Below are 17795 nucleotides of genomic sequence, written 5' to 3'. Positions count from 1 at the left end.
AAGATTTTGTACTTATGCTATTGTAGTAATTAACTAATCCGATTATTTCTTTGTCAAATCCTAGAAACGTGCCTTCATCAATACAATTATATTCTTCAAAACTTTCTTCATGGAAAGATCAACAACATAGACAGTTTGTGGTAGATATACGGATGGAGGTCTATCGATGGTTAAGTATCCATTTCATAATCGAAAAGACATTTCTTTTTTTCATTTAAAAGTTTATGAAATGCTGTATATTTACTGTCTTACAATAAATAGATACAAGAATATAAATAACTAAATATTCGTCTCAACACTAATTCATATTATCACCATTAGGAAAGAGGTAAAGCGCGTTAGGAGAAATTTAGATAACAAGACGCTTCGGGCGGAGTTTCTATTGACTGGGGAATGCAAGGGGAAAATTGGTTAAAAGTACCAAATTTTCTCGAGTGACATGGCAGAACAAATCCAAGGAGAAAACCGGATGTATATATTAGACTTCGAGCTACTACCTGAAAAGGAGTCAAGACAGTAGGTCTTGAAGTGTCGAGGTTTCGTAAATAGATATAGTCAAGTGATTACTCTGCTACCGCCGTTCAAAATAGCAAATACAAATCGAGTGTTAATCGGCAAAAGTTTGGAGCTTTCATTTTATTTTTTTTCACACAAGTGGTGTATTGTTGTAAATAGTGGGATATACCAAAGCTCTCATGAATGCAAATGTCCGAAGACGAGAAAAAGGAGCGAAATCTAACCACTGAACGCACTGCCGGCATTTATAAAATCGTAAAAAAAAACTTTGCCGGATAAGGAACCTTCTTCAAAAGCAAAAGGCAAATAGATATCATTACCTGAAGTTAAACGTATTTTTCTCTGGTAAGATGTTGACAAAATTTGAATCTACGTTATAAGAAGAAAGAGCATGACAGAGAAAAGTGAAAATTATTTTTTTAAATTACCTCTAAGTTATTATACAAATCTGTCAATCAAAAATGATAAATACTTCATATGAATTCGTATCAATGTTAAATGATTCAAATTTTGATAAAAAATAAATCACACAAACATTTAATACTCATGATTTATTCAGTAAGAAACACAACAACACAAACATTATACAATTTATGGTATTTTCTCAGTTCTTAATATTAATCAGAACAAAATTAGGTTTGATTAAGCTATAGGCTTAGTGTAACCGATTATATCCTCCAATCTATATATATTTTACGGAAAAAAAACATTGAAAATACATCAAAATATATTCATGTATAACATAAAAATTAAAGGGTTATCACGATACTGAATTACTTGCATATGTATTTACATCTTTACAATTATCACGCTCTGGTAATGTCATGGCAACTGAATGAATTTATTTTAAGGGAGAACAAAAATTAATTTCTAGCATATACCTGTTTTGTCAGTGACCCAAATTATTTAAAATGTTGATACACAGGAAACGAAACGTGTACTCAGACAGGTCGAAAGAAATGTCAAAATCTAAAAATTGAGAGTAAAGTTGCTACATTATTCAATACATTTAAGTTCAAGTTTTAACACTGAATTTCACAACGCGTCATACCAGCAAATGTATATATTATATTATTCGGCAATGGAGGTTACGCGCACCAGTGGTTTCTGTCAACCTCAGTAACATAACATTTAGAACATCATTAGAAAACGTATTAAAATCGCGCACACATTACACTTTTGTAAATCATTTGAATGATATTAATACCGATATGTTTTATATACATACTTTCCCGTTCTTGTACTGCTTTGACCTGTGGACCAGGCAATCAGTTTATATTTGAGTTGATGAGTTAAGCTGTGTTTATCTTTGGGCTTTAATATTTATTTGATTTTTGAGTTAGAGTTAGATTGACAGTTAGAGTTGATCTTTGTGTTGAAGGTTAGAGTTGATCTTTGTGTTGAAGGTTAGAGTTGATCTTTGTGTTGAAGGTTTGAGTTGATCTTTGTGTTGACGATTAGAGTTGATCGTTGTGTTGACGGTTTGAGTTGATCTTTGTGTTGACGGTTAGAGTTGATCTTTGTGTTGACGATTAGAGTTGATCTTTGTGTTGATGCTTTCATTTCGTTTTGGTGTTGATTGTTTGAGCTGATCCTTGTGTTGACAATTAGAATTGATCTTTGCGTTGTTTAGAGTTGTTGTTTGTGTTGACGATTAGAGTTGATCTTTGTGTTGACGGTTAGAGTTGATCTTTGCGTTGACGGTTTAGTTGATTCCTGTGTCCTGTATCTTTGCACAGACGGATTCAGTTGACTTTTGTGTGGCTCACTGACTATCTGATCGATACGAATGGTTCCTCATGACTGACGTCCATAGCCTATGTACACAGAAAAGTTACATGATGATGTTGAAATGATAATATATACAGATTTCAAATTGCTTCTTAAGATATTACCCTCTGATAACAATATCGTCTGGTCATAGTAATTAAAAGAATAAAGCTGAAATTACTCAAACTATCCTACAGTCTATATTTCATGTTACACCTTCATTTGTGGTGGTCGCACCCAGCAGAGAGAGGTATTTCAAATGGTATCATTACTCGCAACTAATACTTCCTACCAAGGTAAACAGCAAAGGTAGATAACGATGACATTGAAACACTTCAAGTGCTGTGTTAGGAAAATGTAGTACTGCATACGAGTATCATTTGTTTATCACGTGAAATATGACAACACGTCGTAAATTTTGAGCAAGGTCAGAAGGGATCTTTTTCGGAGGAAAATATTTGGAAACAGAAATGTCTATCACATGGAACTGCTTACTCTTACAAACACTAACGTCACGTTGGGACATTGGTCAGTTCCTTATTCAATTGATTTATTTTCAACAAGGGAATTTCATAACATGTTTATATTTTTTTTACGTTCATGTAATTATTGACATTAATTTACATTATTTACTGACAATTACCCCTGCAGTCTTACCCACATTATTTACTGACAGATACCCCTGCAGTCTTACCCACATTATTTACTGACAATTACCCCTGCAGTCTTACCCACATTATTTACTGACAATTACCCGTGCAGTCTTACCCACATTATTTACTGACAATTACCCGTGCAGTCTTACCAACATTATTTACTGACAATTACCCCTGCAGTCTTACCCACATTATTTACTGACAATTACCCCTGCAGTCTTACCCACATTATTTACTGACAATTACCCCTGCAGTCTTACCCACATTATTTACTGACAATTACCCCTGCAGTCTTACCCACATTATTTACTGACAATTACCCCTGCAGTCTTACCAACATTATTTACTGACAATTACCCTTGCAGTCTTACCCACATTATTTCCAGATACTTCGATGTAAAAACATGAAGTACATAATCGTATATAGAGGCATCACCTTACATTGACACAATGATAACCAGCTTGACTGATATCCTGTCTTGCATGATACCCTTATAATCCAATACTCATTTTCAAGTAAGGTATAAACTAAAAGGTATTAACATCCTTACATACGGGAATTATCGTTATCATAGGGTACAACATCTCAGAAGTATCCGGAAATATGAAATTTCGGTATAATTTAGAAGTTTTGAATCGGAATCATTTTTTATTTTCCTTCGTCTCTTTACCATTTAACATATATTGAATTAGCACAATCATTTAACCATATACAAAGACAGTATTATCATGTGTTAAATCCTTGATGAATAGGTAGCATTATTCCAAACGATAAAAACAAGTTATCGACACTTTCTCTTTATAGTCATTACTTAATATTATGTTTTAAAGCTACGGATATTTTTCGAAGAATTCCCAAAATAATAGAAATATAATTAAACACAGCTTGACATTTTGGACTTACCGCTCCTTTGCAGGCGGCTGGTACGTTAAATACAGATGGATCTTTAATTCCAAGTGATATGGCAGAATAGCCCAACGAATACCAATATTCAACTGAAACAAAATAAATTTTAAGACAATGATGACATCCTCAGAAGCATTTATGTTGTCAATATGTACAGTGAAATACTGTATATATTAAGTTGGACTGTACCAAATCATCCCACTGTGATATATCCCGTTTCTGTACAGTGAAACATTGTATATATTAATACATGTATATATTAAGTTTGACTGAACCAAATTATCCCACTGTGATAAATCCCGTTGCTGTACAGTGAAACACTGTATATATTAATACATGTATATATTAAGTTGCACTGAACCAAATTATCCAACTGTGATAAATCCCGTTACTATGTCGACAGGGAGTATTTACGACAAGAATCATATTGTGGTACTCTCAGTACTCTTAGTGTTTTTGGAAAAGGCGGTTTTGATGTTGTTATTGTCGATATGGCAACAAGATGTATGGTGAGCAAATGGCATGGGAACCCGTTAGTATAGTTTGTGTTTAAAGCAGCTAAGAGAGCACACTAGGAAAACAGATAAGAAAGCAAAGTTTGTGTTTAAAACAGGTAATAAGTATAATTTGTGTTTAGAACAGGTACGATAGTACAGTGTGTGTTTAAACAGGAAATTATGTATAATTTGTACATATTCCTTAAAATATGCTTGTTAACATAGCTTTTTTGTAACGAAGATGTGACATACAGTACGTACATTTCTGTGTAAAAAATATCTAAGTTAAAATGACGCGAATAATTTTGATGTAAATATATTTTCCTATGTTCATAGCTTTGAAATATTTTCATCAGCTAGCAAGCTTTATGATATTATTGACAATTTCAGTGATGTTTTATTATTTTGTTGACAATTTCAGTGATATCAACCACAAATTGCGATTCTAGATCAAAATATAAAATCATAGAATCGTACCATTTGGACCAACGTCTCCATTCAGCATCTCAGAGATGGGGATACAATCCTCAGTCATGAACAAGGTCATGTTGATACCTTCATACACGTAGCTGTAAATTCCTCCTTTCAATGTGTTAGCACCAGATCCGAGAACCATTGGCTTATAGGTGGCGTCATCTGGACACGATAAATAAATACCAACATACTGTTACAGACTACATCACAGCGGAAAAAATCATACTGGATAACATCACTCAGCATACAGGCTACATCATAGGGGATGAAAACATACTGGCTACATCATAGGGGATGAAAACATACAGGCTACATCATAGGGGATGAAAACATACTGGCTACATCATAGGGGATGAAAACATACTGGCTACATCATAGGGGATGAAAACATACAGGCTACATCATAGGGGATGAAAACATACAGGCTACATCATAGGGGATGAAAACATACTGGATAGCAGCACTCAGCATACAGGCTACATCATAGTGATGAAAACATACAGGCTACATCATAGGGGATGAAACCATACAGGCTACATCATAGGAGATGAAAACATACAGGCTACATCATAGGAGATGAAAACATACAGGCTACATCATAGGGGATGAAAACATACTGGATAACAGCACTCAGAATATAGGCTACATCATAGGGGATCAAATATAAAGGATATCTCATCCAACAAACAGGTCACATCATCGCGGATCACACATACAGGACACAGCATCCAGGATACAGGTCACATCATCGCGGATCACACATACAGGACACAGCATCCAGGACACAGGTTACATTATAGCGGATCACACATACAGGACACAGCACCCAGGAGACAGGTCACATCATCGCGGATCAAAAATACAGGACACAGCACCCAGGATACAGGTCACATCATCGCGGATCACACATACAGGACACAGCACCCAGGACACAGGTTACATCATCGCGGATCACACATACAGGACACAGCATCCAGGACACAGGTCACATCATCGCGGATCAAAAATACAGGACACAGCACCCAGGACACAGGTTACAAATATCGCGGATCACACATACAGGACACAGCACCCAGGACACAGCACCCAGGACACAGGTTACATCATCGCGGATCACACATACAGGACACAGCACCCAGGACACAGCACCAAGGACACAGGCTACATTATCGCGGATCACACATACAGAACACAGCACCCAGGAGACAGGTTACATCATCGCGGATCACACGTACAGGACACAGCACCCAGGATACAGGTTACATTATCGCGGATCACACATACAGGACACAGCACCCAGGACACAGCACCAAGGACACAGGCTACATTATCGCGGATCACACATACAGGACACAGCACCCAGGAGACAGGTTACATCATCGCGGATCACACATACAGGACACAGCACCCAGGATACAGGTTACATTATCGCGGATCACACATACAGGACACAGCACCCAGGACACAGCACCCAGGACACAGGTCACATCATCGCGGATCACACATACAGGACACAGCACCCAGGACACAGCACCCAGGACACAGGTCACATCATCGCGGATCAAAAATCAAGACACAGCACCCAGGATACAGGTTACATCATCGCGGATCAAAAATACAGGACACAGCACCCAGGACACAGGTTACATTACAGCGGATCAAATATACATGATACAGCACCCAGGATACAGTTTACATCATCGCGGATTAAAAATACAGGACACAGCACCCAGGACACAGGTTACATTACAGCGGATCAAATATACATGATATAGCACCCAGCATGCAGACTGTACCAAAGAGGACCAAACACAGACGAATAAAACATATATTAGACGGTAACAAAATATAAAACACACAAACGGAAAAAAAATGGAGGCAGGTGACCAAGTTGATACATCGATATGTTAAAATCTTTCAATATGTGTGCATTTCTCAACAAACCTAGGGATTTTTTTTTAGAATTTATTTGACATGTATGGTGGTAAGCAATGAACGAAAATATATAATTAGATTAAATTCAAAGATGAGACCTTCAATGTAGTACACAAAATCTTACCTTAAAAAGTCAAGATATTTAAAAATACGAACCTGGCATGCATGGATCTGGGAAAGAGTTTAGTGGGATCTTTTGACAAACTCCGTTTCTCAGAGTGTACTGTATTTTCTGAAATGAAAATTTAATGTTTTATAATAGCTACATGTAACCTCATTAATATTACCGGTATATCGGAAATCCCTGACACGGTTACAATAGCAATGAAATATATACAGCATTGACGGATTCATAGTGAACGAAGGTAGCCAAATCCGGGAGTAGTCACATACATGGGCATCATTGTTGATCATGTGAATATTTAATTAATTTGTGATTATTTCACAACTTCCTTATATTTCATATGTGAATTGTGTCAAATTTATATCACACACAAGTTTTTTTTTATCATCTTGATAGATTTGACAATCAAAGCTAACATAATTTTATATAGGTTTAAGTTGTAACGTAAATGGAAGTATGAATATAAATATGGACTAAATTTGCGGAAGTCAAATTTTCCTCTGGAGTCTCTCCTTACAGCCTTATAGTCCTTCAGCTGCACTTCGGTTGTTGGTGGGTATCCGTCAATAGAGGTTTGAGAAGTTGTTGCGACCTTCTCGAGCATGGCATCGTAGGAAATCGTCATGGAAGTCTACAAATAAAAACATTGATAATAGGAAAGCATCATAGTAGTCTACAAATAAAATATTGATCATAGGAAATATCATGGAAGTCTAAAAATTAAAAAAAGTTGGATCGAGATGAATTCTTGACACAAAATTAAGAGTTATCCCCCATCTTTTCCCTCCTTTTCAAGCGATAGAAAAACCTACCTAGTAACACTGACATTATTATCTAACTAGAAACACTGCCATTGTTCCCTAACTAGCAACATCGCCAGTCACAAGCCTAGCAAAAACTGTCGTAGTCACCTACCTATCAACAGCAGTTATTTAAGAAATAATTAACGATGATTCGTGTATTGTTGCTGGATATACAACTCGGACTCGGATATTTTGCAATTTTAATTAATTACTCAGGCCTGCGGCCTTCGATATTAATTTAATTGCAAAATATCCTCGTCCTCGTTGTATATCCAGCAACAATACAACTCGGACTAGGATATTTTGCAATTTTAATTAATTACTCAGGCCTGCGGCCTTCGTTATTAATTTAATTGCAAAATATCCTCGTCCTCGTTGTATATCCAGCAACAATACACGATTCAAAATGGATAATTTCTATTCTACCATGTACTGTTTAGTTCTGAGATCGACCTCTTTCTAATAGAAAACAGCAAAGAAACCCCGAGAAAACCTTGAAATTTATTTCTTAAGTATTGCATTATTTGCTGATGAAATATACAGGCAATACAGTACTACGATCAAGAGCATCTATCATATGGCATTGATTTCGAAAATTAAAAAAAAAAGAATAAAAATAAAGAAATAAAGAAAAAAAAGAGGCGGGCCTCCGTAGGATTAGAACTCGCGTCGTGATAAAAATTTATTGAAAGACTAACCCATTAGCCGTGACTCACGAGCGTGTATTATTGGCACGAGCGTGTATTATTGGAAAATAATACATGGTTTTAAACCAATCAAAATTGGCGTTGCATAGCAAACATGGTAGAATTCTAGATAAGTGGTCGGTGAATATATATTTATTACAGTAGTAACACGATATATCTCCTTTTATCTCGATACATCAATACGTACCCCTTGCTGCATCGCTTTGCCGTTCACCTCTACCAGGCCTATCATGCCTCCGGGTGACTGAAACTGTTTCGGAATACAGCATTTTGGAGCCGCCCTTGGTTTTGGTTTGTCTTCAATTAAAGCAAACTTCAGAATGTCATTAAGGGTAATCTATATAGCAGAATAATGTTGAATTTCAAACACGAATAAATACATAAAGATTTGCACAAAAAATGTCATGTAATATACCAAAATGTTTGTTTGGACATGTAGCGTCTTACAATCACCAATAATTTGCTGTAGATGATACCAGTTTCTCCTGTAGAGTAACTTTGTGGTAAGATGTAGCATGGAATAATTCTAAGTCACGCAAAAGACCAAACCTGAAAAATAGCCAAGCTGTTATGTTCACAAGTGTCTATAGCACAGGGTAAGAGCATTTGTTTGACCGGATTTTACTGTATGTACGTATAAACACTTATTTTGTTTTGACCTTGAAATGCAAATGGCGGATGTGAATAATATTTCACAAATATGGCTTAAAGGGAGGCATTTCAGTCAATAACAATACTCGTATATCATACTTTTAAGACATCTCATCATAGTAACATGAACATTTGAATGTCAATTTGTTAAACTGGCGAGTTTGCAGCCTTTTTCAGAAATAGGCATATTTTACCCCAAACTCAACGGTTGAACATTTTTTCATAAAAACAGTCTTCCTGCCACTTCAAGAATACTTTAATTTGTCTAATAAGAGCATTTTTGATGTTTTAAATACCTCCTTATATGCCGTATTTGTGTAATATCATTTACAACCGCCATTTGCAATTCAAGGTCAAAATAAAAACAGCGTTTATACATATAATAACGTCAAAGCTGGTCAAACCAATGCTCCTATATTGTGCTTAAGACACTTCTGAGCAAACCGACACGGCAAGTTTGTGTAATATATGGGCTACAAATGAGTTAATTATGTCCCCCTGAAACATGCATTTTTCTTACGTTTTGTTGAAATTTACAAACAGCTTAACAAATTACATGTCAATAGCAAGTCCCAAGGTTTGCCATGATACATACTAAAAGTTCATCATGTTACTTCTGTGACATTGCACCACTACAGGGATTTATAGGCCTGTAAAATATCAATGTTTTGACTGGATTTGCTGTTTAGATGCCCCTTAACGTTGTATACGAGAATTAAGCATCTATAAGAAAACTACGTCTACTGTATTTTGATTTGTATTTGTTTAACGTCCGTCCTATTAACAGCCAGGGTCATTTAAGGACGTGCCAGGTTTTGGAGGTGGAGGAAAGCCGGAGTACCCGGAGAAAAACCACCGGCCTACGGTCAGTACCTGGCAACTGCCCCACGTAGGTTTCGAACTCGCAACCCAGAGGTGGAGGGCTAGTGATAAGAAGTCGGGACACCTTAACCACTCGGCCACAGCGGCCCCCGTGTACTGTACAACACAATTATGGATACGTGATGATGAATAAGTAGGTTGGATGCTGACACATTTATACATAGGTTCTGGACAGGACACGTGTGAATATATGTTCCAGACAAGAAACGTGTGAATAGGTTCTGAACAAGACAAACGTGTGAATATGCTCTAGACAAGACAAACGTGTGAATATGTTCTAGACAAGACACATGTGTAAATAGGTTATGGACAAGACACTTGTGTGAATAGGTTATGGACAAGACAAATGTGTGAATAGGTTCTGAACAAGACACTTGTGTGAATAGGTTCTGAACAAGACACTTGTGTGAATAGGTTATGGACAAGACACTTGTGTGAATAGGTTATGGACAAGACACATGTGTGAATAGGTTCTGAACAAGACACTTGTGTGAATAGGTTATGGACAAGACAAATGTGTGAATAGGTTCTGAACAAGACACTTGTGTGAATAGGTTCTGAACAAGACACTTGTGTGAATAGGTTATGGACAAGACACTTGTGTGAATAGGTTATGGACAAGACACATGTGTGAATAGGTTCTGAACAAGACACTTGTGTGAATAGGTTATGGACAAGACACTTGTGTGAATAGGCTCTGGACAGGACACACATGTGAATAAGTTTTTAACACAGCACAAGTGGGGACATAATTACCTCTTATCTGCTCGCGCATACCGAACAACTTAGTCATGAACATCGGTCTTTCTCTATCTACAATGAGAAGAGATGTAGATGAATAATATTGCATACAACACAGATAAATACCTGCATCACGTAGTACTCAATTTGTGTACACTGCCAAGTTTCAAATTAAGAGATGTCGTCACATATCTAAATATGACGATATGACGTAGCACACATGTGATATGAAAACTTCTTACAAATGATGTAGCACAAATACAAGGCATTATTCTATATGCTTACATGCCATATCTCCCAGCTTGAGAAAAAAAATCTCCGTCATATCCAACTCATTTATTGCCTCCTCGGAGAAGGAGAGCATAATTCCCGTATTTCGTAATTCCCTTCAGTATTTTGCCAATGCCACTTTTGTTTACAACTCGGTAGTGTTTTCACGAGATTTTATGAGATATCGCTAGATATCGATCACGAGATCTGTATGTGTTCACATGATCACTCAGTCAAAATGGAGCCAATATTGGACACGGGGTTCACACGAAGCTGTGGCTAGTGTGATGTTTGTCACAAGAATATCTTTCAATATGAACTAAAGGCAAGTTGCTTACGAACTTTAACTCTTTATTCTTTGCTTATTTAGGACGAAACTTTGTTTAGTATCAGTAATCCAGAGCCTGGTCAGACCGCAAAATCACATTTATATCAGTTATATCAGTCATTGGCTTGAAGTTAGTTATAGGCTTTTGAACCTCCTTGATATTGTTTCTTCACAATATCAGTCATTGGTCTTTTATTAGCTTTACACTTTAAGTTTTGGACCTCTTTGATATTATTTCTCCGCAATGTCATGGGGCTCCAGTATGTTGCATATAAAATATGTGCATCATGGATCGGTGATAGTATGATGAAATCCGATCGTTTATTTTGTAAACCTAAAAAAAACTAGCGCATCAATTGGTCGAAGTGGTCATTGTTTACACTGACTGTACCTGTCCTGACATAATATACAGAATCTGGAATTATTGTGATAAGATTTACTGCAGTTATTTAGACTCCACAAACATCTCCATTCAATTCTCATGACTACTTGGAATAGTTTAAGATCCAAATGGTCCATCATTAGGGACCCCGCCGTAAAGGCATTATTGGACAATTCATACAACTTATGGGTTGCCTCAGTGAGGAACATTCACATTTTATGGAAATTCCAAACTGATAAATGAACAAGCTTGTCTTCATATCCATCAGCTACTTGTAACACTTTCAAAAGATTTTATATCATATGCACAAATCTGTGAAACTTTTCTGTTACAAGGAAAAACTAAAAATAATTGCATTTTAATGGCATACATCTTTATGTTGTTTTCATGTATTATGATTAATATATCCAATAAATATCAATATTTTTTTTAATTGAGTAAAATTGTCGAAATTTGAGGTCGCGCACAAATCTCCCTTATTTTAGGCAAAAGTCCGTTAGAATAATCACCAATCTCCCTATTATTGGTCTGGCAAAAGTATGGCTTGTATGTATATGCAATATGTTAAATATTGTAGTGCACATTCGTGCATAGTTCCATACCTGTGACCTTGTCTGCATTCTCTTGTTGACATGCAGGTGGAATGTTGAAGACTGAAGAGTCCTTAATGCCAATCGTTGTCCCATTATATCCAAACGACAAGACGAATGGAGCTGACGAAAGAATCGATTACCGGTTACATAAAGTTCGACAAATGTAATGCATGAGTTTTTGTTGAGTTTCAATATTTACCTACGTATTATGCAGTTAAGTTAATTTTCTTTTCTTCGTCTTTTTGCGTTTAAAAAAAGTTCTTTTCGGCCTTCATCGGCTGTCAAGCTTTAATATCAATATACTATTGCAATGACAGGGGGCAAAGGGATGTAACTCTGATAGATCAGAATGAAAAAGGTAGCATATACCTAACTTCAGCCCCCCCATTCATAATGTTTTGTTTAGTTTGGGACAACACTTTTAATTTTTTTTTTTTTTTTTTTTACAAAAGTGAATGTATTTCGTTAATAATGCGTTCAATTAAACTATTTTCTTTCGATTCATAGACGAATTGACAAGTGCTAAAATTTTGGTCTCATGATGCTGTTTTTGACTTACAAGCTTAATTGAAATTACTAATAATAATAAAACTAAAATAAAAAAAAAAATAAAAATAATGTAAATCAAATAAATGTATTGGGTTCCGTCCAGAAGATGAACCCGTACATTGAATTGTTACTTACTTTCTCCCTGTTTGCTCACTGTTGTATTAGAGAAAGGTACACAGTTGTCGGAGACTAGTAGAGACGATATCCGTCCTGGGCTGACTACTACGTAATTCGTAACATTGATTTTGTGGTCACCAATTCCAAAGTACATGGGTAAAGGTGGTGTGGCATTATCTGAAAACCAAACAACAATTACAACATCCGCGTATTAACGTGTTGTTGTGTGATAGAGACCCCGTGATGAGGCCAGTATACTACAATAGTCATTTCAATCAATACACAACACTTAACAACAATTGTAACGTTTTAATAATTAGAAATATTAAATTAGCCAACCTTATCAAGAAAAACGACCAATTACCTACTCAATCAAAGCAGTTTATTAAATTAACCGAATGACAAAAAAAACCAAAAAAACAAAAAACGATGACGAAGCATAATGTTTAAATGTTTTAACATTTACTGTTAAAAGCCTACCTGGAATACAAGCTTTAGTGAAGGGTCCTGTCAACGTAGATTTCTTACACACACCTCCCGACACTGAATATTTCATCTTCTGTTAGGTTTAAATACAAAGCAAAAATGAATTAAATAGAGACCATATTTCATAAATAATAGTATTGCATTTTTGCCAGTGAAGTATATAGAGGATATTTTCACTTGACGTTATCTATTCAAGAACAGATTCTCCGATAACAGCAGAAAACGCTTCGCTGGTCAGTCTTTTCAAAATGGCAAGGTCAAGTTGACGTGGCGTAACGTCACAAAGAGATGACGTCTTTTTTAATGATTCCCGCTCTTTTTGACACTATTAATTTTTCTATGTTTTCAATTAGTTTCAAGTATTAGAAATGCATTAAAAAGAAAAATGAATGATTTCCCGTTAAATATAACATAGATTTCACTCGTATGACAGAATATTTCAATAATTTTCACTCGTGCTTCGCACTCGTGAAAATATCGATATTCTGTCATACTCGTGAAATATATGTTATATTAAACGGGAAACCATTCAATATTCTCTATGTATTTTTTAACATAATGCACACAAAGAATCGATACGTGACGATGTTTTAGTAGAGCTGTGTAATCTTGACAAACATTTATCCATAGTTCATATTTGTTAACAATCGATTAGAATATCGAGAAGGTTAAGGGTAAATTGCAAAATACTTTAAATAGTGAGGTTTATTTAGTGACAATGGTATTGACCCGAATGGTAATTATTACCAGTGTAATCGTTGGGGGAGTAGTTTAAAAAATAACAAATTATATCATAGATAATTTATAGATAATTCTATGTTATGTCTAATTTAAGGGAAGGATTTTGTGAGTTGGAGTGACTTGTGTCCTCCCCTTTTTGTCTATCACATATCTATTTAATCTAGTTTTGAATTCCAGGTATACTCAGTAACGTACACACTCGGTTTCTTTGTTGTGTTATTGTAGTAACCGGATAACACATGATGAGAATACTAACATCATCAATTTAATAGTTTAAATAAACCAGTCACAAAAGTGTTTCTCATGTTTAAATACACTGCCTAGCAGCCTAGTAATCTATGTGATATACACACATGCCTTAACTACCCAAACTAGAGTACAATTTAGTTAAATTTACAAGTGTTACAAACACTGATTTAGCCACGAAAATTAGAGTACAATTTGGTAGCATTTATGATTTATATGTATTACAAACACTGATTAATCCAACAAAAGTACCTACAATTTGGTAACATTTATACGTATTACAAATACTGATTTGATCACTAAAACTACAGTTAAATCGCATTGAATTTATAAGTATTATAAACACTGGTTAATCCAACAAAACTCCTGTACAATTTGGTTACCTTTATAAGTATTATAAACACTGGTTAATCCAACAAAAGTCCTGTACAATTTGGTTACCTTTATAAGTATTATAAACACTGGTTAATCCAACAAAACTCCTGTACCAGTTTTACTAACTATGATTTAGCCACTAAAAATTAAGTTCAAATGGGTTACATTTATAAGCATCACACATATTGATTTAGCATTTGATTTGTTTCCGTGTTGATATGATGACATTTATTTTATAACCCAAGGTGAGGTAAATAAGACATTAGAATAACAAGGACATGTAAAGTATGCGTGGCATATACGTGTTTAAATTACAAAAACACAGGTATAGTGTTACTGTAGTTTCAGACAGTCAGATAGCCATCAGTGACCTGGGTCAACAACAGTATGTCAAATACGTACTGTTTACCGAGAAAAAATACCTATTAGATACCTTAAGATGCGTTATAAATATATTACCTAATAGCAAGTTAGTCCTGCTGAAGTTTGTTAACATTTCAATGATATTAACATATATGGTATATACCAGATTGAAATACTCCAATACTTATGACAGAGGATACAATGGACGTCTGTTCCTCATTTTATAATTTTGATGGTTAAAGGTTTACTTACACCAGGATAGTCCATAAGAACGTGTTCCGTGGTTTTTTTCTGGCCGCGCGTGATCGTGTATTCGCTCACTATCTTCCCATTATTTTCATCATATGATGTCCGCGCTTCTCCCTATAATAAAGAAAAGCGGGCATACAAGAAACTAAACAAACGACAGTAGGTTGGCAGGTAATTCACAACAAAAAATTTACTCAAGTGTTAGGTCTAAGCAAAGTATCCAATACCTAAACTGTTATATATTAAGCTGATATTCTGCCAACTCAGAAATACGGCGGCGTATTATGAACACTAGAATATCAAATTGTACGTACAATATATATAAGATTTTGCATTAACAAAATAAATAAATGTTCGTAGTTGCAATAATGCCCCACCGTACAGAATGTATTTGATAGATTAAAGCAGTAACTTAATATTCTGGCAACTCAGAAATACGGCAGCGTATTATGAACACTAGAATATCAAATTGTACGTACAATATATATAAGATGTTGCATTAACAAATGAATAAATGTTCGTAGTGGCAATAATGCCCCATCGTACAGAATGCATTTAATAGATTAAAGCAGTAATTTAATATTCTGGCAACTCAGAAATACGACAGCGTATTATGAACACTAGAATATTCATTTGCACGTACAACATAAGAAGTTGTACTAACACCACAGAACACATCAATTTTTGTAGCGGAATGCATTTGACATGTTAAAGCAGATTGCGTTGATTTTACTTTAATCATATGAATGTGTTGTCTAAGATGTGTAATTGTATCGCGACCCGTTATGCATTGCTACCAACATGTAAGCAGTCTTATAAGGGAGGTAACCCTACTTAATTTTGCTCTTGAAGCGAATCGACAAAGACAGACGGTACGTAAACTCATTACAAAATGTTGAAACATCTTTTTGATCTATATTGATTGGTGTAGAAATATTGGATGGATTTGGGAAGATTTGAGTTAATCGGCATGCCGATATTTACATTTAATAAATAGATTCTAGATGACTTCAATCTTCAATCTTTGCTGCAAGCTGTCAATATTTACATTATAGTTACTATAAATAACCTTGCATACATACATGTATAGGGGCCTACAGGAATCGTACAATGTGTAAGGGTATACTATAATATTTTGACAGAGAAAGCAGATGTGATATACCTACAAATGAAATTAAATTTATATTATGGATTGCAAGGAATATTGAACATATATCACAGAAATAAACAGGAACCTTTTTAATCAACAATATATCACGTAATTTCATCCGAACAAAACATCATGTGATTTAGGTCATCACGGCGTAGACTGTAAACGAATGCATAGTCAACGTTTAACAAGACCTGTTTGACTAATGACGTCATCATATACACAACGACGTCATGAATTTCTCTTTCAACATGCATAGTATACCTGGATGGGAGACATCTTTCCGCTGACGACCTCTGTTCCAGTGATGTACTCGGTACGTTCCCATTGAGGAGGAGAACAACATTTCGATCCAGAACTCAATGTAATAAAGCCAGTAAAACAGATTAGCGATAATGTGATCATGTTTGGGGATTAAGATACGCGTATATCGCGGAACCTTGTTACGTTCTCAGTGGTAAACAGATGAACCTTCCAATTTATACCCTGGTTAAACAGTTCCGGGTTAGCCGGTCCTCGTCATGTGAGTCTGAGTCATACCGTAACTACCTAACCATGCAGTGATTATAGCATGTCACATGAGTACTCGTCTTGAAGATAAGGTTTCATGGTTACATTGATAAGGTGATATTGGCATTTCGCAATGTACTGTCGGCTGTTGTTCTATTTACATCACGAGTGGATGACAGGTTATATATATAGCTATTTATATATAGTAGGTATTGAATGCTTATTAAGTAACGAGGATGAAGATTTGTGACTTAGAAAATTCGGCTGGTGTGAAAATATTTTTAGGAAAAAATACACAAAATATTTTTGCATAACAAACGTTGTTAGACGGGAACAAAGCATTTCTATATTCTTTACTATAAAATGTATTGAGATACTCGACTCTATTACAGATAAAAATCTCGTAAATTTACAAATATTTTAAAAGAAATACAACTGTACATTGTATTTTTTGACATAACACCGTGTATTATAATTATTAAGGACAACAACTGTCGCAGCCTATTTTATAACTAAAATAACATAGAAATTAGCTAAATGTACTTAGAGTTTCGTTTAGAAAGTATAAAAATGCTAAATAAGCACATCTGTTAAAGAATGTGCTGCTAGTAAAACAATAATTTGATGCCAGAAATGGCACAGGAAATCATAATAAATGAAATGATTTATAATTGAAACAAAATACATATTTCAGAATTATATTCCTATTTGCCGAGGGCACCAAAGCTGGAGACGGGGAATCACAGCAGGAGGTTATTGAAATGCTACGTGAT

At 35.3% G+C, this 17795-nt stretch overlaps 1 protein-coding gene across 1 annotated transcript; it reads right to left on the bottom strand.

The window, feature by feature from the left end:
- Window positions 1-1052: 1052 nt before the first annotated feature.
- LOC117333167 lies at window positions 1053-17027 on the bottom strand. The gene is made up of 12 exons (XM_033892324.1): window positions 16777-17027; window positions 15366-15476; window positions 13383-13461; window positions 12921-13079; window positions 12246-12356; window positions 10679-10735; window positions 8577-8686; window positions 7397-7510; window positions 6912-6987; window positions 4824-4982; window positions 3847-3938; window positions 1053-2333 (listed from the first exon to the last, which is right to left on the bottom strand). The coding sequence occupies exons 1-12, from the start codon at window positions 16915-16917 to the stop codon at window positions 2289-2291; spliced, it is 1254 nt and encodes a 417-aa protein (XP_033748215.1). The 5' UTR covers window positions 16918-17027; the 3' UTR covers window positions 1053-2288.
- Between the last annotated feature and the right edge of the window lie 768 nt (window positions 17028-17795).

Source organism: Pecten maximus, chromosome 8, assembly GCF_902652985.1.
Source record: "Pecten maximus chromosome 8, xPecMax1.1, whole genome shotgun sequence".
Classification (NCBI taxonomy): Eukaryota; Metazoa; Mollusca; class Bivalvia; order Pectinida; family Pectinidae; genus Pecten; species Pecten maximus.
The sequence above is the reverse complement of the archived record's forward strand: the minus strand, read 5'-3'. Positions and strand labels throughout refer to the sequence as shown.